The following is a 22,552-nucleotide window of genomic DNA, read 5'->3' as shown; positions in this document are numbered from 1 at the left end:
CAACGTGGCCTCAGGTATCTTACAGGTTGCTGATGATGATGTGAACTAATTACTCCATATTAAAATTCTTTAGCCTACAGATAAACAAAAAGTCCTTATCAATCTCTTCTTTTACACTTTCAGTGCTCCCTCCTCTTTTTCAACATGAAAGTAATGGAAGAAAAAACTTACTCTCTGGAGCTCACAGTCATTTCATCCACCACAAAACACTGACCTTGATGTGAACTAATTAGGATTCCAATAGATTATTAATACGAGTTGGTAAGGTGGAGTTTTGTCAGTATAAAAGAGGCCTTTGAAGATAACAGCCATTTACACTTTCATGATCTCATCCCAAGTGCTCAGAAGAAAGCTTATAAACTAATAAAGTAGAATTCATCCAGGGGCACTCTGCACACACAGTGGAGTATCACCCTCCAAACCCTTATTCAGGATGGCAAATGAAATCTGCTTGGATACTTTTAAATTCCAACACAAATCAGGATTAAAACAACTTTTGGTAATAAGCAGATCTCTGATGATCTAAAGACACACTGGTTCATTTTATTGACTTAGAGAAAGGCAGTGACATATCAAATGCAACCTTCATACTTTAACAGCTGAGGTCACCTTGAGAAAAGTGATGCTGAGCCCAGTGGTATGAAACCTCTCTCCAGAGCGAAGCTTTGATTTACAAGGTGAAGTAAGGTCTTCTTCATGTGAACATACATTTGTGAAGTCAGTTTGACTTAGAATGACGCATGGATTTTTTTTTAGAAGGAGATAACTAAGAAACTGTTGCTCATTATAGTACTGAATTAAAATGGACTTGTTGAAAACTCTGTTAAATAATCTGCTCCTCTAAACTGTCAAGCTGGTTTTGAGGAGATCTGCAAAACTGAAATGGAAAATGAGTCAAGCCCAGAAGTATGTGCTGAAAGCCCCAACTCACTAGGTTGTCAGGGGTATTCAGTCCAGAAATACATTTAAAATACTGTTTAAGAAATGTTTCGCTTCCTTTACGAAATCCCTTGGCACTTGCTGTGTAGCCGAGGAATGCAGCATCCTGCCGCGCTGCAGCCATCACCGATTCCACCCAACCTATGTCCCCGGTGGGTGGCAGCAGGACGTCTCCCCTGACTCCCCAGATCAGAGAGGCTGGAGGAGTACACCCAGAGGAAGAAGGATTAAAAGGAAGGTAAAGACTCATCTCCTTGTTCAATCCTTTGCCACAGTTGTGGAAGCAGGAGTGCTCAAGACGTACACTAGGTGCAGCTCAACTTTCATGCTGGTCATATTTAAATGTTACACTGATTGATTTCAGTGCAAGCTAGATCTGAATCTGAAGGGCAAAAGACAGAGGCAGCATGAGCTTTGAAGTTAAAAGTGCTTCTCTTCTTAGTGCTACGGAAGATGCCAAGAAGGAGCTCAGCAAATCAACACACACAGAAGCTGTTGCAGGCCTGAAGCCCCTCGGTAGTCCTTCCAAAACAAGGTGCCAAAAATGAAACCCCTGAACAAGCAGGTGCAGGGCCTTGAATATGCAGGGCTCAGCCAGCAACACCCTGGACACACTCTCCATCAGGGCAGCCAGGGAGTGTTCTACCCCAAACAGAGGGGATACACCTGTGCCATCCATCAAGGCAGCGACGCCTGGAGGAGACAGGGTGGGGGGGGAGACTGCTGATGCCCCAATTTTTGTACACCTCCCTGCCCCTTCCCCTGGAGCTCTTCCTGCAGTGGGCTTGGGAAAACCAGGCTACTCAGAAACATGCACTGCGGCCCCAAATTTTGTGTACTTAATCCCAATCATAATTTCTGCTTTGTGTGCAGGTAGGTGCTACCAGAATGGGTGGAATAAGGAATAACAGCATTGAAGGAAAATTGTAATTCAGTATAGAAAAGAAGTGTCAATACATGTCAAATGTTGCAAAGTGTCCCAGTATTAACCAGCGAACAGCTGTTGTGTTGCCAGACTGAGTAATATTTCTTTTTGGAATAGGAAATGTGTGATGTTTTACACAAATAACTGTTTTGCTTCACTTTCTGTATTAAACATCTTAAAATTTAACCTTTACTATGCTAAATACTTCTAAATGGCTTGAAAAGTCTAGCTTGCTACAACCTCTTTCCAAATTATACCCTGTGACTAGCCTGTCTGCTCATAAATATCATGTAAAATTATTATTCTCTATTAGCAGTTATGAGCCTATGAAACCCTGACACATCAAAAACTTTTTAGAAACTTAGCTAAACTCCACTGAATGTGCTGAACTGAGCAGTTTTAGACAACTGTGGCATGGAGAGTAGGATCACAAGTAGTCATTATAAGCAAAAGGAACTTTTTCCCATTTAAGAAACTGTCTCAAAGCTAAACATAATCATGATATGTAAGCAAATATTAAATATTTTTAATAAGCAAATAATTAAATATTAAATAATTATTTAAGTAAGAGTAAGACCAAACAAGGCATTTACATTTAATGTAAAAATCCAATGCAATGCTAAGAAACAAGGTTATTGTAGGTTATAGTTTGTTGGATTGGTCAGGGGAAAAAAAAAACCTTTCAGAAACTGCCCTAATTGAAATATTTTTTATGTCTACATTTTCACTATTTAAAAAAATTGGCAACATTTTGAAACAATTCATTTAAATTCAAGCAGAAATAATATATTTGCTGTTGCTGTTTTGCAGTTGTTGATATTTTGTGACTGCCATAAAACAAAAAAAACCTTCATTTGTTTGTGCAGCTCTTTAATCTGTTTAAATTAATATGCTGTATTACTCATTTTTTCCCCAACGTGATCCTAAAATGATCGCTTAGCTGCACTCACATTAGTCTCTCCTGCCAGTGAATTAAATATGAAATGGTTTATTCCCCCATCCTCCAGCAGCTCTTCCCCATCCTCACATGCTCATTTAGCCAGTTTGAACGTACAGATAAGCTGATGAGGAGACACTAGAAGGCAAAACCAGATAATTACCTAGGCAAATGTTTGAAGGATTTGGGCCCTGCGGCAAAAATGCTGTTTACTAAAGACTGAAAGCCCCATTTCTACTTAGTACAAGCCAGTGTGTCTGAACTCAGCAGTTCTGGATAGTGGCCACCAGTGGACTCAGAGCAAGGTTTATAGGTGCAAGATAACATCATGCTCCTGTCTGCATTTCATCACCCCAGGGCCTTTTTCTGTATTCTTAAACAAAGGCATGCAAGTACCAACAGAAGTATACTTTACCACTGTCTTTATATTCACTCGTTACATAGTTAATCATTTATTTTTATGCTGAAGACCACCCTGACAAGGCACAAGGGCAGTTCCTCAGCTGGGCTAGTTAGTAGAGCAAGGCCAACTTACAAGCAAGGCCAAGAGCTGTCTTTTGTTCTAAACCTGCACCTTTCAAAACTCATTGGATACAAGCAGGGTTGCAGTGCCCCACAGTCTCCTTTCTCCCTTCCTACTTTCCTCCTTGAAAGATGTTTTGAGGCAAATAATGGAGAATGCAGTGAGAGTCAAGATGAGGAGGAACAAGAACATTTCACATTGTTGCATTTCGTGCCACTTGTCCCACCCAGCCCTCCATCTACCCGCTCCCATCTGTACAGCCCCGGCGAGGCAAGCAGTGACGGCGCTGGCAAAAATGGAGGACATCAGGATAGAAAGCATAGGAAAAGGACATGGAAAAGCTGCTGAACTGCACAACCAGTCTTTCACCTGAACAGGTGGACCCAGTCACTAACAGCACTGCAGCAGTTCTGCCGACTCGGGAGGCTCAGTTAGCCTTTGCTGATACATGGCAATCAGGTATGTGCGGAGATCTGGAAGGCCACTCTGCATTTTCAGGCTATTTCGGCAGTAGGAAGCAAACTCCCACTCCAAGGCAATGCTCAGCCACATGCCTTTTGTCTGAGTTGGTGAAAAATTGCCATTAACATAGTAAATGGAAAAAAGCCCTGCACGGGACAGGTTTGCAGCCCTTGTCTCCCTCTGCCACCCGCTCTCAGTGGGAAGAAAGTTGCAACAGAAAGAGCAGGAAAAAGTTCTAAAACATTATAGTTTCTAGAGGATGGACATCTAAGACATCTGTGCAACAGAACTGGAGGAGGAAGGGTGGATGAAGGGAGACCACAAGGGCAAAGATGGATGACCAAGACAAAGATCAGACTCCTGCCTTCGACTCAGGAGTGAATGGTGTCTGGAGCCAGGCTGATCCTCCACCCAGGCTGAGCTGCTTCAGTGTCAGGAAGCAGAGGATCTCAGCCATGCTGGCATCCAAGCCCAGCACCTTTCACAACCTCTGAGATCTCAAGAAATGGCCCCAAAATGCTAGGTGAATGGCACAGATGCTAGGCACATTGATAAGCTATTAACAGCGCTAACCCAGCTGGAGATAAACTTTCTAGTTAGGGTGGGACAAACTAGGTGCCTGTCTCCCATGTATAAACCTACAGAGTAATTCGCTGGAGACCAAGCCTTAGTTGCCAGGATTAAGCTATACTTCCCATAAGCGCTCCTCTGGCTTTGTTTTGTAAATATGTTTTCCCATAAAGAAAAGAGGGGCATGCTGCATTCAAGCATGGGGAACATGTCTTGTTAGGAGACAGCATTTCCTCAGTCCTCCCTTTATTTTTTTTTCCTTCTTCAAATGTGAAAAATAAGTTGTATGACAGCCTTTGGTGGAGATGTATGCAACAAGGCCTTCATTGTCTCAGACAGGTGTGAGATTGGAATTGATTCAGCGCCAAAAACCCCAGTATCAGAGCCAGCTCTGTGAGCTGAAAACATACACCAACCATCCAGTAATACCACCGCAGCCAGCCAGAGACTCAACAATTTAAGGCTTAACACACACACAACATAAATCAGATGAGGATGTACCAGCCAACCGTCAGCTTTTTGGGCAAATGCCTGCAGACCGTCTGTGCAGATCAGACCTTGCCTGTTTCGGTTATTGGAAACATTCTTTTTTTTTTTTTTTTTTTCATACAAAGATGAGAGGCTGGGTGGAGCAGCTAGCTCAGACACATTTACATTTGCCCTATCTTGCCCCAACAGCCCTTCTTTGCTTGCTGTTTGGAGGCAGTCCTTCTTGTAAAGTCACTTTATTCCAAGTGCAGGAGGGAAGGAATTACATCTTGGGGAAATGTTTAATGTACAAATACAAAAAAATCACATGGACACGCACTCAATATGCACCACCCTCATGAAACAAAACTGTTCCCTTCCATGGGAGTTTAGGAGGCTCTGAACATGATCAAACAAGCACAAGAATTAGCACAGCTGTTTTTCTTTCTTTCTTTCTGTCTTTTTTTTTTTTTTTTCCATGGGTATATTTCCTTCACTTTTCCAGGAAAACCTGTTTTCACACTCTCTTTTCTCTACCTTTACTTCTCTCACCTGCTTCAACCTAGTCCCTGCTCTACGTCTGGCCGTGTTAGTCACCTCAGTGAGGGCAAGAGACAGCAGTGCTGGTGCCGCTCTTCCCCCTGGCTCCGGCACGAGCATGGGGAGATTCTATGTGGCACTGCCACCTTGGGTTTGGTCACCTGTGGGTGACCCACAGATGCACTGATGACGGCCAGGCCCTCCGCCAGGCCCAAAGCATCTGCAAACCTCGCTCCGCCTGGTTTCTCCCTATGCCCCAGCAGCTCAATTTTTAGCTGCCCTTGATCCCAGCTGCAAGCCCTTGTCCCTTCTCCATCTCCTCAGTCCTCAGGGAGCACATGTGGCTCTTGCGTTTTGTAACACAGACAGGCAGCACTCGCAGTCCCTTGCCAAGCGAAAGGGGGACCATCAGGAGGCTTTCCTGGGCCAGGTCTGGCTCCTGCAGGTCCCAGGCTGGTCACCTGCCGCATCGACCTGAGGGGCGTATCTGCTGGCTAGGCAATGGGAGGGGGCTTGCAAGGGTGGAAGCTGTGGAGCGCCATCAGCACAAGAGCCTGGCACAAACAGCCAAGTATGTGCTTAAAAGCTGAAGGAAGCTGAAGGAGAGCTTTTCAAAAAAGTATTTGCAGAGGAGGGGGTAAAAATGACAATACACTAGTATCCATTTGTATCTAGGGGAGCATTAGCTGGCAAATCTTGGTGTATGCTCACTTGAAATGTCTCCCTCCCTTTTGTGTGGTTCCTGTTCAAGTTAACACAAGTGTTCACTTTTATAACGTATGCTAGAGTAGCAATGTTTTCTGGTGGATACTTTCGCCCATGAACTAATTAATACTTAGTTCAAATTTGCAAATGGTTTTGCATGTAAAATTGCTCATGTATATGTAGGTCTCAAGGATATTAAAGAGACTACTCTTTTGAGCAGTTATTCACATGCTTTACTTCAGAATGAGGATCATTGTTTGGACTTGAGATTTTAAAAATTAAATATACTTCAGTAGCCTTATGCAATGAGAACTGAAATCATTCATAAATCAGCTAGCTGTAAATCTTCACTACACTAATAAAACGAAGAATAGCTTCTGACAAAACATCTTTCCTACAGGCCAAAGGACACAGCAGTTTACAGCAACTTTTCTGGATACTGGAAACTTATCCATGAATAAAGCAGTGAATATACAACTTTTTGCTATGCAGAGGATTTTTGGTTTCACTATTTTTTGTAGGTAATGATCAACTGAATTTAATCTGCCAGAAGCTAAGGGAATCTGAACTGTTCAAGTCATATCTAAAAGCTCTGATAACTGTAATTATTTAAAAATGCAGAAGATGCAAACTACAATGGTTTTTATGCTAAAACATGCCTAGTGATCCAGTTCCATTTTTGGGTACCTAATCAAAGACATTCAAAACATCTCTTTTTGCAGATATCCAGGCTCCCTGAAAGTGCCTGGAGTTGAGTATGAAATCCTGAAAGCTCTCAGAATCACTGGTCTTGAACTGAGTATCTTGTCCAACACAGAAAAACCAAGCAAACATCTAAAACAGACCTGGGCATTTATTGCTGAAAATCAGGCTGACCCTGACAGCAAAGCCACAATTTTTTAATGGATCTATTTCATATGCTTTTGTTTCCAGTGCTTTTAAGAGAGGAGTTGTATAAATAAAACGAAAATGGTCAGATGGAGACGATCGTCTATTTGACTATATAATGTGCACTTCCCCAAATAATTGGTTGTTTTACTGAGCACATCCAAGCCCATTGTTCTTTGCATGTGAACAATCTTCTTTTATAGGGGTCATAATATACTAAATACACACAGGGAAAACTTATAAATAAGTTTGCTAAGGGTGTACTGTGTATTCAGTCATGTAAAAGGAGCCCTGTGAACACTAACCACGTGGGATCATTACAGAAGATCTGTTTGACACAACATCTTGTTAAAGGCATGGCAGCGGAAGAGACGAGGGCATGTCTGCACCTGATGCTTCAAAAGGAGCCCCCTGCCCCATGGGTAAATCCCACTGGTGAAGAAAGCAGACACTGCGCCAGTCCACCTGAACGCAAAGCCACTTGGCTTCTATGAGCACAGGTAGCTGCTGCAGCCTCCTGCAGAGCTAGAGGGGTTGATTTCACTCCATCCAAATCTAGCTGTCTGCACCAACCCAGACCATGTGGGCTCTATATACTGAGGTGGGCTTTTCACCTCAGAAACATACATTTGAATACTGACTTGTGTGCTAGTCAACATGTTTCCTCCTTCTTCATTTTCTAGATGGGAAATAGTATGAGTGTCTGTGGCCACTCTGCTCTAACCCCTCAGCATTTTGAGTTTGGAGAGGCTCAATACAGTATTTGAGGGAAAAGAATACCATCAATTGCAAAATTGAAGTAGTATCTTCTGGCACATGGGCAGCATCAGCTGAATAATAAGCTGGTTTCAGTGGGTGTTTGTTTTTAGGGTAAGGAACTCTTATTTATTTTTTGTTTGTTTTATTTACCATGGAAGGTAATTTGAGCTCTGATATCAAAACATGTCGTGTTCTGCCAAGACAGGATTAAAGAGGAGAATGCTATGGAAAGAAACTGGGTTTGTCAGTAAAGAACTAAGAGAGATTTTATTTACCAGAGTTTTGCAATCAGCACTTTTAATCTTCCTCACAATTGGGCTGTTCAAAGGCCAAGAATATGTTTCAAGAGCTGGTGAGGAATAACCCAAAACCCCAAAGAATAGCTGCCTCAAATGCTGAAATTCTATCAAACACATGGCCATGCGTGCGTGGCCATGTGCCTGATAGCATCCAAAGTTCAGGATAGTGGAAGCACCTGCCTCTGGGGCAGGCAGGGATATTTGCTTTAGACACCTCCAGCACGCTGATGCCATAGGTGAGATCTAGTGCCAGGCAAGAGAAGTGGTGAGCCATAAAAAGGTATTTCTGTGGAAAAGTAAGAGAGTCCAGTGATCCAGCTAAGCACAACAGCAGATAGAAATGGCCTCTGAGGCACTGCGCATTTAAGCTGCCATCCTGAAAGATGCTGAGCCTTCTCAATTGCCCCAGAAATGGAGTAGGCCAAGGCTTCACCTTGGAGGGGTGACTCTAGCACTGCTGTACCACAAGAAAGCTAAAGGAGCAAGAAATGAGCCTGAGTAATTCACTCTTTTCTCTGGTGATCACAGTGACTGCTGAGAGCACTAACACTGGGCTGTAGCATCAATGAAGGCACAAGATTCCTGCATTGAGTCAGACAGCAGCTCCACTTTTGCAACAACATAACGAAGAAGGGACTTTGGCATACTGAGTGGAAGATGACAAACCAGAACAAACGAGAGAGGATCACTGTGCAAGTTAAAAACTGAACTGGAGCTACCTGTCCCTACCTGCAAGTTCTGTTTCTCTTAGCAGTATCCATCAGCTCAGTGTTGTTCTCATGTGGTAAAAGACATGGACTGATTAATGAAAAATAAAACTGTGTCTGGGCAGGAGCTGCCAAATTTTGTATCTGCCTAAAGATTCGGCTAGACAGCTAGAGGAATTTCCAAAGGTAGCTCCATAGGTGTCACTGATTTCTCTGCGGCTTAGGTGCTTGGGCACTATCAAGGGTCTTTTGAAGACACTTTTCTGGTGTGCTAAGCTTTCCTAAATACTCTGTAAAAATCAAGTTCTAAATAGCTTGCCAAAGGATATGCAGAATGACTTTGACAAAACTTAGAACAAAATGCAGATCTCTGAACTTCTTGATTTCTGCTTTAAACCCAAGATTTCTTTAGTTAAAGTCATCCTTTAGGATGCTCTGTGTGGAGGATAAAAGGGAGAAAGAAAAACAGAAGAAAAATTTGTGTAAGTGGAGATGTTGCTTGGGGACTGAGAACATATTTGTTGACTTATCCACTGCTTTTTTTTTTTAATCTCAGGAAGTGCCAGGCAATTGGAATATGAAGATTGGTATCTTTTAAATATATCGACACTTGGAAATCTTCTGGATTTAACACCATTACATAACTTTTTCCATTAGTGCCTTAAGTTGATGAAAAAGCTAAACAATTTCAAGCCCTTTTTTTTTTCTAGATCTGAATGTGAGGAGGCAGGGAAGGCTCTTGAGCAAGGCTTATGCCCTGGAGCTGGATGTGCTGTCTGCAACGCGGGCAGGTGTTGAGGAACTGGCTTCCTCACATCGCTCTGCCCCCAGTGGGAACAGAGAGAGGAGGTACAAATCTGTGGCTGAAGGGGATGAGTCCTCAAGGTGCACGGAGGGGTTGGCAGGTCAGATTCCTCCCACCCTCAAGTGGGAAAAGTGTTCCTCTTAGCAGGCAAAGCATGAGGTCACTGGCACTGGTGCAGGGGAGATGTCTGAGCCTGCATGCCAGATGGGATCTATACAGAGAACTGCTGAAGATCTGGTGGTCCACATGGGAGTAAGGAGTGCACTGGGAGTTTGTGGGCAAAGGTTTTATCTTGTCACTGAGATCCAACAGAGCAAAGAGTTGAGAAGATCCCTGAGCCTCCTCCTGCCTGTCCAGGAGAATGAAATGTCCCTTGTTTTGCCTTGGTGAAGCCACAGGTGCAGAGAATTCATTGAATGGGCCCTGCAGCCCAGCTGCGTCTTGTGTTCTGCACTTACATGACATAGCAAGATCCATCTTAAATTACGTTTTTCTGTCTCTGATAGCACCCTGGAAGGCTGCTGGGGCTACTCTGATACCTAGGAACCATCTTCTAATCTCCAGCCTAAAATCGTTGAAGGTCAGTTTAGAATAACCATTTTTCTTGAGCCGATGTTGTCCTTCGGCACAAATGGTTCTCCTCTGTCCCCGATGTTGAACCTCTCTGCTGTTTTATTGACTGCAATTATCTTCCCTCTCAGCCTCTGTTTTGACACACTGAATAAACCTGTCTCTGCTAACCTCTTCTTTAAAATAAGGTTTTTATTCCTCTTGTCATACTAACAGAACCCCTTTGCACATGCTGCCACTTGAATTAAATTTTTTCTTGAACACTGGATGATCATTACTTCATCTGGACCTCACATGAGATTTTTCTAAACTTCTTTTTCTAAAGACTTTTTCTAAAACTTTCTATACTGTTATTAATATACTATCCCACCATGGTATCTCAAAACGGCAAAACTGGTGGCCTGCTTCTGGCAGGGGAGGGGGGAAGAGAGGAGATTTCTAACGCTGGACAGAGGGAATTTCTCGGGACCACTCTTTTTTCCTGGGCTGCTGCTGTGTATCACCACCCCTCTCGTGTGTCATAGCATAACTAGCCCTGCAGATAAGCAAAGTCTTGGCAGAAATAATGTGTCACGGTAACAAAATTTTAGCCCTGTCAAAATTAGTATTTGGCAAGGACTCAAATGGCTTTATGAACTTTACAAATCAAATGGAAGACATGCCTCTTGCTGTAAGGAGTCTATTTCCACACAGGATGAAATGACTGAGTAAAAAATTATGTTGAGAGCTGAAGCCAAGAAAAATGGACACTATGAAGCTGAGGGTTATTTAGTTATGTACATCTTGTGTATGACCTTACCAGACTGATATTTTCTAGTCTATACAATATATTCTGTATAGACTATAATCTCACAAATATTTTCCAGGGTACAAATATGGAGGCTGCTAGTTTTACAGCAAAATGAGAAGTCTCACTTGGCCAGAAATGCTACACAATGTACTTTTGTGCTTCTGCAGATGGCAAGAGTCACATTTCTGCTGCTCCCTTTTAGTTTATCCTTTAAAGCAAACTTCCTAAGACATGCTGCAGTTTGGTGGATGCAAGTAACTCTGGACAAAACCAGGACCGCATGTGCCTGCAGAGCTACAGAATGGATTCAGACAGCCTTAAATAGGAGGTTTATATAGGTTTGTTAGTAGGGTGCTTGAAAAAGGAGGGATTTTTCCCCAGAGTGGACTTCTATTGGACTGAATGAAAGAATGATCGTTTTGCATATGGTAATCTGGTTCACATGTTCTTGTGCTCATCTCTTCAGATGCAAGCTGGTTTATGACACGATAAATAAACAGTAGGGTGAGTCTGCTGCTGATGACACTGTACCCTTAAGAAGAAAAACTGTGGAGGTTACTCATGGCATTATATAAAAGTATTATGTGCTGAGTAATAACTGTGAATCAAAGAAACATATTGTACTTTCAGTAAAAAGGTATTTCTCTCTATAAAATTTCTTTTTTGATAGAGCCAGTTGGAACCCTTCCAGCTAAACAGATTTGCTTTGCAAAATATTTTGGGAAAACATCACTATTTCCACAAACTTCCTGCGACCTCCAGGTGGCTGTGGCACTCGAGCTCTGGGTCCATGCCACCAAGGCGGTTTCACTTCTCCTCTTCCCCACTCAGGAGCAATTTGGTAGCTACTGGCATTGAAAGGAGGGGAAAGAAGAAAGAGCATCTCTACCCCTCACCCGGAGCGGGCTCCTGGCATGTGTTCGCCATGTTGGCTGCCCACCCCAGGAGACTGGCGCTGGAGGGGAGCTCCGTCAAAGGGGGTCTCTCCCGGCCGCTATCAGAATGTTTGCGACCTGGCTCGTGGTGAGGAAGCTGTACTCCAGGGCTGGGGAGGAGGACTCCTGCGCATCCAGGAGAAGCACCAGAGCTGGGGAGCTTGGCAGCCCCAGCCGTGCTGACTGGAAATGACGTACCTGCTGCCAGCTCCCGTGCTGCCCACTCTGCCCACGCTGCCTGCCAGTGTGCTGGCGCGACTCACTCCCCACTACGCCGCCCTGGAGTGGTGCCGATAGGAAGGGCGCCAAACTCAGGCAGCACTCGCTCAACATGCCGGGGAGTGTATTTTGGGATGGAGAGGTCAGGTGGTTAATCAAGTGGAAATGGGATGATACACTGTTAAAGTGCCATGTACTCGCTCTGCAAGTGTGCCAGGTTAAGGAAAGACAGAGAGACGCAGACGTGTCCAAAGAGATCATAAAAATGTTGGTATTTAGCATATTGCACAATGGAAAAAGTTGGCGAGACCCTAATCTTGAGATACTGTTTATCTGTTTTGGCAGGGAGCTACGAGCACATCAATCCAGATTCTCGAAAGCGCCTGAAAACTGTGCTTTGCAGCAGCAAAACGGGGAGGCAGAATGACGGCTCCGTTGAAGCCTGCTCTGAAACGCTGCTCTGTCAACACTTCTAACTCTATTAACCTACGGCCTATTAAGCTGATTTAAAAGTGGAAATATTAAAAATTGGGGCAGGATACAGCCATAGTAGGAACAAAGCCATTTTAATTCCCTGGGCTTAAACGCTGCCCTTGACTCCACTCCTGTGTTTCACCGGTTCTTGGGAACCCTGATAAACTTGGGCTGTTTTTGGTGGAACGAGATTACGATAGCAAGGACCTTGAAATGTCTCTTAAACAGAGCGTATTGCACCTGGAGGAAGACAAAAGGCTGGTTTGTAACAAAATAATCTCTCAGTCATTATGTTTCGTGCTAATTCAAAGAGCTGATCTTTAAATGATCTCTCTTGCTTTGCTATTGGTGCTAATTCTGCTGCTTCGCTTAAAGATCTGTCAGCAATTTTATTACAGCCTGTTGTTTCCAGGGACTTTAGATTTGGTCATAAAAGCGTGGTCCCAGCTGAAACTTAACATATAAGGTTACAAAATTTAAAAAAAAAAAAAAAAGGAAAAAAAAGAGGGAAAAAAAGCAAGTGAGCAAACTCAGATATTTTTAAGGCTATAAAAGCATAAAAAGAACCAGAAGCATGTAGCTTAAAGTGATTACAATGCTTATTTGTTTTTCCTAGAAAAGAGAAATATCTTTATTTTATTTATTTTTTTTTAATCTATGTGTAATTAATAAATCACCAGTTGGAAACATTGTTTGGGATAATGTGGAAAAAAAAAATTGAAGTTATTTAATTGCACATGCTTTTGGATTATATTCTTAACCCCACTAGTTAGAAATTTATTTATGCAATTTATTAACTCAGCATTAATGCCTCCAAAAGAATACCTTTTTGGCCTGATGACTTACATATTTAAAATATTTCTATTGGCCCTGAAAAAAATTATTCTGTAAAGGAACCATATCAATTCATATTTATGTAAAACACTTGAATTACACACCTACCTACTCTAGTTAACATTAACCACAGTAAAATTAGTAATTATGTATTTAGTATCAGGTTCAGGCTGGTGTTAGAAAAAACTCAACCATAATATATAGATACATTTGTAGTTACTATATATATAAACTTAAATGCTCATGAATGGTCTTACCTAACCTTTCCTAACCAACAGCTCAGCACAGCTCACATGTCTCTGTCTATTTTCTTTTCACCTCTGTACAAAGGAAGGGGTGAGTTAAGGTTAAAGCATTGGCTGGGTTTGGAGCTTTAACTGAATAGCCTAACTCTGTGCATGTAAGTCAAATCCTTTGACATTATATGCTTGGTGCTGGCACAAAGTAATCTTTCAACTTAAACCATGTGTGATGTGGTAGAAGCTTTTTCTCCCCTTCTGTTCCCCTTTGGTCTGTGAATTGGCTATGGTTAGATCTTTTAAACGAACAGGTGTACTTTCTCCCTCCTTGTGATATGAAAGAAGCATAAAACTCGATTATAGCAATTTATGGTCTCTTAGCTTGCTTGGACTTGTATCCATGACACAAGCGGCTTTATGCTCAAATTCAAGACTCAAATAGGAAGTTAAAATTAACCTCAATCCTTTTATAGATGAAAACCTCAAAAAATAAACAGTGGTTTAGTGGCATGGCAACCTGCCCCTTTAAATCCAAGAACTAGTCCGAGATGTCTATTTTGAGTTAGTTTTGTTTTTTAAAAAAAGATAATTGGACTTGGATGAATAGAAGAGTAGCCTGTGATTCATAGTGGTGTGAGTTAAAGCAAAGTTTAATGCTACTACTTGGAAGTCAGCAATGTATAGGGTTTTATGCCTTATTTTATGCCTATATAAAAAGCACTCTGTGCTTTATTCAGTGAGAGTTTCAAGAGAAGTGTTTCAGGATGCAAAGATGTGCAGATAGGTATAGCAATGCTATGGAGCAAGTCAGAAGTGTTTTGGTTTTGGAGGCCTGTGTTCTGAAATGTAGTGCTGTTTATTAAATATAGAAAAAAAATTAAATATCCCAACTCCCTAGAGGTCACACAGGAGATCAGCCTAAAAAACGATCATACTTCGAACACCAAGGAAAAAATGATGGTGCTGGAGCTCCTTCCCACTTTAGCCCTTTTCCCCCACTGTGATAGCGTGACCCTGAAAAGACGAGCCTTAGGAATTAAAAGGTGTCTGCAGCACAGACAGTCCCAAATGGGGGAGGCTTCAGTTTGGGGCTTATTTTACTGATAGCGACTGCAAGCCTCAACAAGTTGCTCAATGGATAACATGCACATGTTGGAGGCAGAAGGAAAGGGAAACTGGGAGAAAGCAGCCTGATAGGCAAAGAGGAGGGTATCAATGAGGACATGTCAGCACTTCAATTGCTGTAATTTTCTGGGCTGCGTCCACAGGCAAAATGCATTAAAATCTTGTTTGCAAAGAGCAAAGCAGAGCGATGTACTAAAACTATTTCTGGAGAGAGCAGCTGAATCCCCGGATGAGCGTGAAAAGCCTATCGCTCTGAAGTCGTACAGGGACTTTTACGGGGAACCAGGGAAGAGGGATACTCATCGTTAAACCTGATACTCTGCTAAGCATATAGTGTTCCCAAGAAGCTCAAGAATGCAAGTCTGCGACCGATACCTCCACCCACGTAGCCTCTGGCTGCTGAGTAGCCATAATAATATGTGTGTTTTCTTTTATAGGAACGGAACTGTGCGCAGGAGAAACCCAACATGGTTTGCACTGCAAATCAGAAAACTAAGTGAGGGGACTCCCAGGGGCTGGGAGACGTGCAGGACTGGATCCCTCACCTGAGCTGACCTGGCATGGCTCCAGGGAGGGAAGGAGCTGGATGTCCTTCCAACTGTCTTTTTATCCACCTCTTTCTACAAACAGCACATGACAATGTGTTGATTTATTTCCCATTCTTCTCAAAAATGTCTGCTTCTGCTCACAGCAAAGTCAATTGCAGATTTGCAGTAGATTTCACTAAACCAAAGACCTTCCTAGCCCTAGGAATAAAAGGATGTAACAAGCATTTGCCTTAGGTAAGTGATAACCTTTTCTGCATGCAACAAAGAGTATCCTGGTTTTAAAAAGAACTGAAAAAAGAACTTATTCTGATTCATGGTAATTATTTCTCCCCAAAACCCCAGCAGAGAATCTCGACTAAGGCCATTTCATTCTGTCTGGAAGAACAGAGGAAAACTCCATTAGGAACAGACCTCACTAAAACTAACACTGTCCAGCACCCTCCTTTTAGGTGCACCTCACTATGAATCTGCATTTTGACACGCGTTTTGCAGAACACATATCAACTGATGGTTTAGTGACCCGATTCACCGCTCACCAAGTTCCAGCTAATCCGAGGGACAGAGTTGGTTTTAGCAGGGGCAGACTCAGCTCTAATGGTAGAAGATAAGATTTCAAGCTAGATGACTTGGTTTCACTGGCATCATCTGAGCCTGAGCCTCAGAGGAAATCAAACTCCTGAGTCACCATTTTGCAGGTTTTCATTCAAAAAAACCCCACTGGGTAACCACCAGCCACAGAAATACGCTCAAACCAGCCCGCCCATATTAATGTCTTAGCACTAAGAGGTCATCTTCAGGGCACAGAGCACTTTGCAAAGCTTTCTTTGCTGCTGCCTTCCTGGAAAAGGTCAAAGCAAGGCACTGATGGTATTTCTCTCTCATTCAAGCACACAATGTAATTGATAAATATCCATTAGGAAATACACCTACATGTAGAAAAAGGCCTGGCATAATGCATCTCTGCAGGAGAACAATGGCTTTCAAGTGTTACGGTTCTAGCATAGATGAGGTTAACAAACACCATGAGCTGTACTGACATGGGGAAGATGAGACAATATGGACCCCTTAAAATCTGTCAGGTCTTTAGAAATACAGATGTATGTTAAGATGCCCCTCCTTTCACTCTTTAAAGGCTCTCACTCATTAAAGGTGGCCCGAGAGAGTCCAGAAGAGGTGGAGGGACAGGGGGACAGTGTCTGCAAGCCCCCATGCTTCACAGGCTGACAGGGTGGAGATGGGCGAGCAGGGGGAGAATTTCAGGTACTTACCCTGAATCTGACTCTGAGGCTGAGGGTTAAAAGCAGTGGTGTGGTTCAAGGAGGCTCGTGGGTTGGGTGTGGGGGCTGGGTGGTGTGGGCTGACCCGCATGGCCGTACGACGCAACTGCTCCAGTTCACTCAGGCGCTCTGAAAAGGACAAGCTCCCGGGCTTTGTCTGCTCATCTATTTTCTGACGATGTCCTATTTTGGGAGGGGGGGGAAAAAGATCAGAAAATCTCACTGATACATGAGGTCTGTTGACTTATTTTCTTTTAATTTTTTTTTCTTTTTTTTATCCCCTGATCTACTGGAAAAGTACCTAACCAGCTAGTGGCTGTCTGCAACTAAACTGAAACTACCTCTCTGCAAGAACAGGAGACGCAAGTCATGCATTGTGATAGTATCGTGGGGCAGCCCTAGACATAGCCTACTCTGAAGAACCACACTGAAAATTGAGGTGCCTTCTTACACCTGAGACTGGGAGGGAAGGAGTTTTTAAAAGGAGGACTGTGGGGATGCGTAAAAGGAGGAAACATTGAGTGGCCCCTGTGCTAAACCTGCACTGGAATAACTCCTCAAAAATTCAATCCCAGATTGTCACTAGGTACCATAATTAGACAAGTACTATGGGGCTACAAAATAAAAAACCCAAACAAATCCCATTTTTGGATCCTTATGCAATGGATTTACAGACAGAAATAGGAAAGAAACACAGAAGCTGGCAGAATTGAAACTGGAGTAATGAAGTCTCTCTTAGTGACATTGAGAGCTTCAGAAACGTGAGGTCCCACCAGACATCTGACTGTAAGAGGGTAAATGTTGACATTACAGTATCAGCCAGTGCACAGCAAAGTTGGTCATGGCCGTGTAGGAATTAGAGGGTCCAGCAATCCCCAGGGCAGCCCTTGGAGCACAGTCCCCATGGACATCTAGTGCTGCAGCCCTGCAGGGCTGGGAGAGGACAGGGAAGGTGCTGGAGAGGCCCGGATCCAGCACAGCATCGGGACACATTCAGATTCAGCTGGAAGGGCAGAGACATATCTCATCACGGACAGGACTGGTTTCAAGATAAGTCTTATCTAGCAGCTGTGAGCAAGGACTAAGGTAGTGCATTTTTAACCATTGCCTGTGGCTGCTCTCTGTGCTGGCATCCTTTGTATGTGAACCTGTAACCACAAAGACAGAACACAGAGCACACAAGAGGGATGTCTCATCTGCTGGAGAACTTGCTCTTTGGTAGGCATGATGAAAGCACGAATTTTAAATCCTTTTTTCACCCTCTTAAGAGCTAACCTATTGTCACAACTTTGCAAACTACTTTTGTGTGGTTTCCAGTCTTATGATATGTCCTTCAAAAAGTGAGGTATCTTATCCTGGAAGGCTGCTGACACCACGCTTTGGAGCTGAAATGGAAACCTCCCTAGCAGACTTGTGCTTGGTGAAATGTCTGAAATGGGACAGTTCAGCCATGTTCCCAACCACGTGGAATCAAAACTTTCCTTTGTAATTTTCCCCCTTCCCCCAATAGGGCTTTTTCTTCTTAAAGATCACAGGAAACAACCCTTCAGCAGAAAGCCCAAAAGCAGACTGTCTCTGGCACACAAGTTGTCCTTTCAAAGACGCTGCCTCCAAATGGAGGGCAAGATACCGACTGCAATGTGTCTATGAGGACATACCCTGACCCCACCTGTATTTAGTCAATGGAGTAGGAACCCCAGCTCCAAAAATGTCATTTTCATACCTTCTGCTTGGGGACCTTCTTGTGGAGCAGTGGCTGTCATCATCCCTCCTTTTCCCCCAAACCCAATCCCGCTTCTGCATGTTGCAATTGTCTCAGGAAAACAGCTGCCTCGTGAATCTTACCCCTTCCCCTTCTTCCCATAGGACACTGTTACCCTGACGGGAATGCATGTCAAATTTCTAGCCCAGAGGTCCAACATCTTTTTTTTTCTACTTGTTCCCTTGAAAAAGGTGGCATTATCCTTGGTTTCTGCTGAACACCATAGTTTGCTGCCTATCTGCTCTTGACTGTCATTTTCTTGTGGTGAAGAGTTGCCTTCTGCAGCTTTCTTTGCATCTCCATTCCCCCTGCAAGGAGGTGGCCAGTGCTGTTCCTATGGTGAGTCCTCTCTCAACTCACAGCTACAGCAGCAAAACAGACTCGCACGAAACTCCTGAAAATAATCCACGGTGCCCTATTCCACACATCCCCATAGTATTTAATATATAAACATTCATAAACATCCAGCTTCCAATTTTGTGTATCAGTGAATAAGCAGCAAAAGATCTCTGAAGAGCTCTGTATGCTCCTTACTGTACAGAGCACTCTTTCAAGCCACTCTAGCAGCTCAATCAAGACACAGGACCATTTTATGCACTAAAAGGAAAATGTGCATTTAAAAGCAGTTCCCAGTAGCTGCATTTCTAAAATTAAATTTTATAACTTATATTATGGTTCCAAATCGCAGTGGCTTGGCGTTTCTTCCTGTTGCCAGGCCCTTTGGCACAACTTGAACTGTCGCAGATTCCACACTGTGCTGTAAATTATCCCAAGGGGGGGAGGGGGGAAATATTAAAATATAAAAAGTCATACTATATAGTAGCAGTTTCGTCATTAAAGAGACCCACTAGGGCTTCCAAAAACAAACAAAAAAAATAATAAAAGGGAAGTGAGAAGTGAAGAAAGATGAAAAAGGCTTTTATCTGACATTCTGGTTGGTCAAGAGCAAATGCTTCATTTGTCAGCAGTACAAAGCTGGATGCTGCTTCAAGCCTTGGGCTCCTGACCCTGGACTTGAATGCAAACACATGGAGTCATACAACATGTGTAAAATACCTCATATATTTGGATTATTTTAAGCTTCAGCAGGTTGAACCCAGGGTTCACAGAGCCAAGAGCCAGATCCTTCCAAATCCATTCCCCCGATGTAATTTGTTCTTAATTTCAAACTCCACTTAGACTTCTGCTTTTAAGTGCGTGCACCAGTGCCAAGTTTGACCCCCTGCTACCCTACCTTCCCCTCCGACCTCCCTGGTGCTGCCTTCCCAGCATCCGTTTTGCCTGCCTGGTGCAAAACCAAGCATCCTGGCAGTGCAAGCCGGTGTGCTAGCAGCCTTGCACAAAGGTGAGCGGTTCCTCTGAAGCCAACAGGACAAGGGCTGCATTATGGTTACTGAGGAAGGAATTAACTTTCCTGCTTTGGATCTAGCTCAGGCACCAAATTTGTGTCAAGCTGGCACATGACATCAGGTAGGGCAGACAAAACCGAGCTTGCTCTGAAACCACCGAGCAGGAGGCGAGCAGGGCAAATTAACCCAGTCACAGCATCCTCCCGAGGTCACGGCAGGGCACCCTGTTCCCAGGCCAGCTCCCTCCGAGCTGATGGGAGTATCTCTGCCTGTCTCTGCACCGTGCATCCACCAAGTGAAACTTCCAAACCCCCCCACCTAGCTCTGTGCTGTCCCACATCATCCTGCTGAATTTTGGGCATTGAAGGGGGGCGTCACACCGAGTAGGCTCCTGAGTGAGGCCTCTTCTGTAGCCTGGGGGTACCAGTGGAGCATCGGCACACCCAAGATCTGTCTCATCCCTTGAGCTTGTGGAAATTCCACTGGTGTTAATGCATTTGGGGAAGAAAGATCAGCACTGACAGGTTAATTCTCAGGGGAACTCTGCTGTTGTTTTCATCCATACGTTGTAATTTTTGGTGGGAACTACCTAGAATCAATGCCAGGCAAATTTTACCTCAAGAAGTAGCTCCAAAAAGTGGCTCTTTTTTTTCCCTACCATGTCAGAAGAGTTATTTAACCTCTTCTCATTTGCTGACTGCTGCAGGTAGCAACACAGAACCTGTTATGCATGAAGGTCTGCAGCAGGAAAGTGATGAACTGTGTCAGGAAAACGTAACAAATTTAAATGCTTTTCCCAAGCCACTATAAATGCACAAGGAGAGCTTTGCTAGGGTGACTTGTATTTTCGTGTTTATTAGCTTTACTTTGAAGTTACCCTCTAAACACCTTGCTTAAAGAGCAGGCAAGTTCTCCTCAGTTCACCCCTGTAAAGCCCAGGACTATTATTATCCCCCTTTTATAGCTGGAAAACCGAATGACAGAGAAATGAGGTGACTTGCCTGTGGTCAGGCAATGACCCTGTGGCAGACGCTCACCTCCTAGCTCAGCGTGGTGACCACAAGCCCAGGCTTCCCCTTTCCAGGAGAGCAGCGTGATGCAGGGTGAAAAAGAGCAGCAGGAAGGCACTGGGAAACTGGTGCAGCTCTGCTGAGCTGGCAGTTTGGCCACAAGGATCTCCCACTTTTGCGAATCAGATGGGACTTTATGGAAGTCAATCAAACATCCAGCTGTTGAATGAAGAAGACCTCAGCCCAGAGCTCGCAGAGAGAGACGGCTTGCCATGAGACAGTGCCACTGTTCTATTTCCCTCCCTATGTCCCCATAGTTTTTAATAAGCGTCAATTTGCAGATACTAGCGGAGACAAGAAAAGAGCAGCATTTTTTTCTCTTGGGTTGCAGGGTCAGTGTTTGAGACATTGGAATAAACAAGACATCCAGCTTGTTTGGCTAAACCACAGGACTTGGGGGCTTTTGGATTTTTTTTTCCTTATTCCTTTCAAATACTGTCTCAGTGAGGTCAGGCAGATTTTTTTACACAAAATATTAAACAAGGAGGGCAGAGAAGACATTAGCTTTTCTGATACTTTTACAGAAACACAGCATGGAAGTGCTTTCCTTTTTAATGGAAGGGAAATGCAGTTTTATAGACTTTAAGAGACTGTAGAGCACTCAGCTTGGCCCACAGCCATCTGGTTGGGGCTCTGGATGCAGAAATGTCAAGAACAAGGTGCCTTGGCAGCCCCTGGTTTTGTGCACATGAAGCACTCATTGGGAATGGTTGCTTGGTCTGGGTTTCACACTGCAGCTGGCCCCATGGAGGTGACAGCAGTACTCCAGGTTGCCTCCAGGTGCAGAAAAAGAAACAGGTCTCCATTAACTTCCTTTTAATCTAGTTTTTAATGCCTTTAGATGCCTTTCAGTTTCAGAGGGAGAGAAACAGGTAAAACAGAGGCTAAGAAAGGGCATCGTTACTCTTGTTCTGCCAGTTGAAGCTACTGATATTCCTGTGGGTACCCAGGACCATTTTACAAGTAAACACTGCTGGAACAGATTAATGGACTTTTTTTTCCTCCTTTAATCAAGTCACAGGACGAGTACAGTATTCTGTCGCCTGCTCTCATTCCCTATCTGGAGCTAATGCATTGGGAGGTGCTAATGCCCACAAAAGGTTTGGGCTTTGGGGACCTGGTGTCTGATGGAGACTCACTGGCTCACGGGTGCTGAGCTGTCCAGCCAGAGGCAGACCCAAGCAGAAACGCCACAGGTTTTTGTGTGTATTATCCGTAAGTTTTCTGCCCCGAATCAGCAGGTTTTACTTGTGTGGAGACAGTATAAGGGGAGTTTAATTAAGCCGAACCCTTTCTCCCCAAGGGCAGCAGAATACCTCCCCCTCTCTCTTCTGCCCCCCGCTTTTCCCAGGTGGAAATGGAAATGTTTCAAACCCAAAAAGTTGATTATACACAGGAAAATACAGCATCTGGCCAGACTTTGACGAAGTGGGGAGTGACTGATGAGACCTGATGCTTTGGTTTAATGAAAGCTGGCTGCTTTGGAACTGTGTTGGATCTTGATCCAAGCATGTCCTCTTTTCAGGGCTGTTTGCATTCAGGGCTTTCGTTTGGCTCCAGCTCTATTGGGTAGAAAATAAGCCATGTTTCATTGTGTCCAGTTAATAAAGTGGTAAATTTTGTTTTGTGTCATGGAGCTAAAATAAATACAATTATTTTGTACATATTGAAGGATGAGAAGAAAATATACTCTTTCACGTTATTCTAGGAAGTGAGCACATTATCTTCAGTGCAAAAAATGATATATCCTTGCAAACAAAATGAATTATAGTGCTTCTACATTACTACCAAGCTGAGGAATGCAAATGCTTGAAAATCAGCTATCCTGCTTGC

At 43.6% G+C, this 22,552-nt stretch overlaps 1 protein-coding gene across 3 annotated transcripts in view; it reads right to left on the bottom strand.

Annotated features, from left to right (window-relative positions):
* RUNX1 (RUNX family transcription factor 1) overlaps positions 1-22,552 on the bottom strand; it is a 169,306-nt gene that overhangs the window by 14,001 nt on the left and 132,753 nt on the right. For all 3 annotated transcript variants that reach the window (XM_086482482.1, XM_086482490.1, XM_086482498.1), the window contains one exon: positions 16,530-16,721. In XM_086482482.1, the coding sequence (XP_086338608.1) occupies positions 16,530-16,721 (192 nt within the window). The remainder of the gene's footprint in view (positions 1-16,529; positions 16,722-22,552) is intronic.

This window comes from Leptosomus discolor, chromosome 1 (genome assembly GCF_034619465.1).
Source record: "Leptosomus discolor isolate bLepDis1 chromosome 1, bLepDis1.hap2, whole genome shotgun sequence".
In the NCBI taxonomy this organism is placed as follows: Eukaryota; Metazoa; Chordata; class Aves; order Leptosomiformes; family Leptosomidae; genus Leptosomus; species Leptosomus discolor.
The sequence above is the reverse complement of the archived record's forward strand: the minus strand, read 5'-3'. Positions and strand labels throughout refer to the sequence as shown.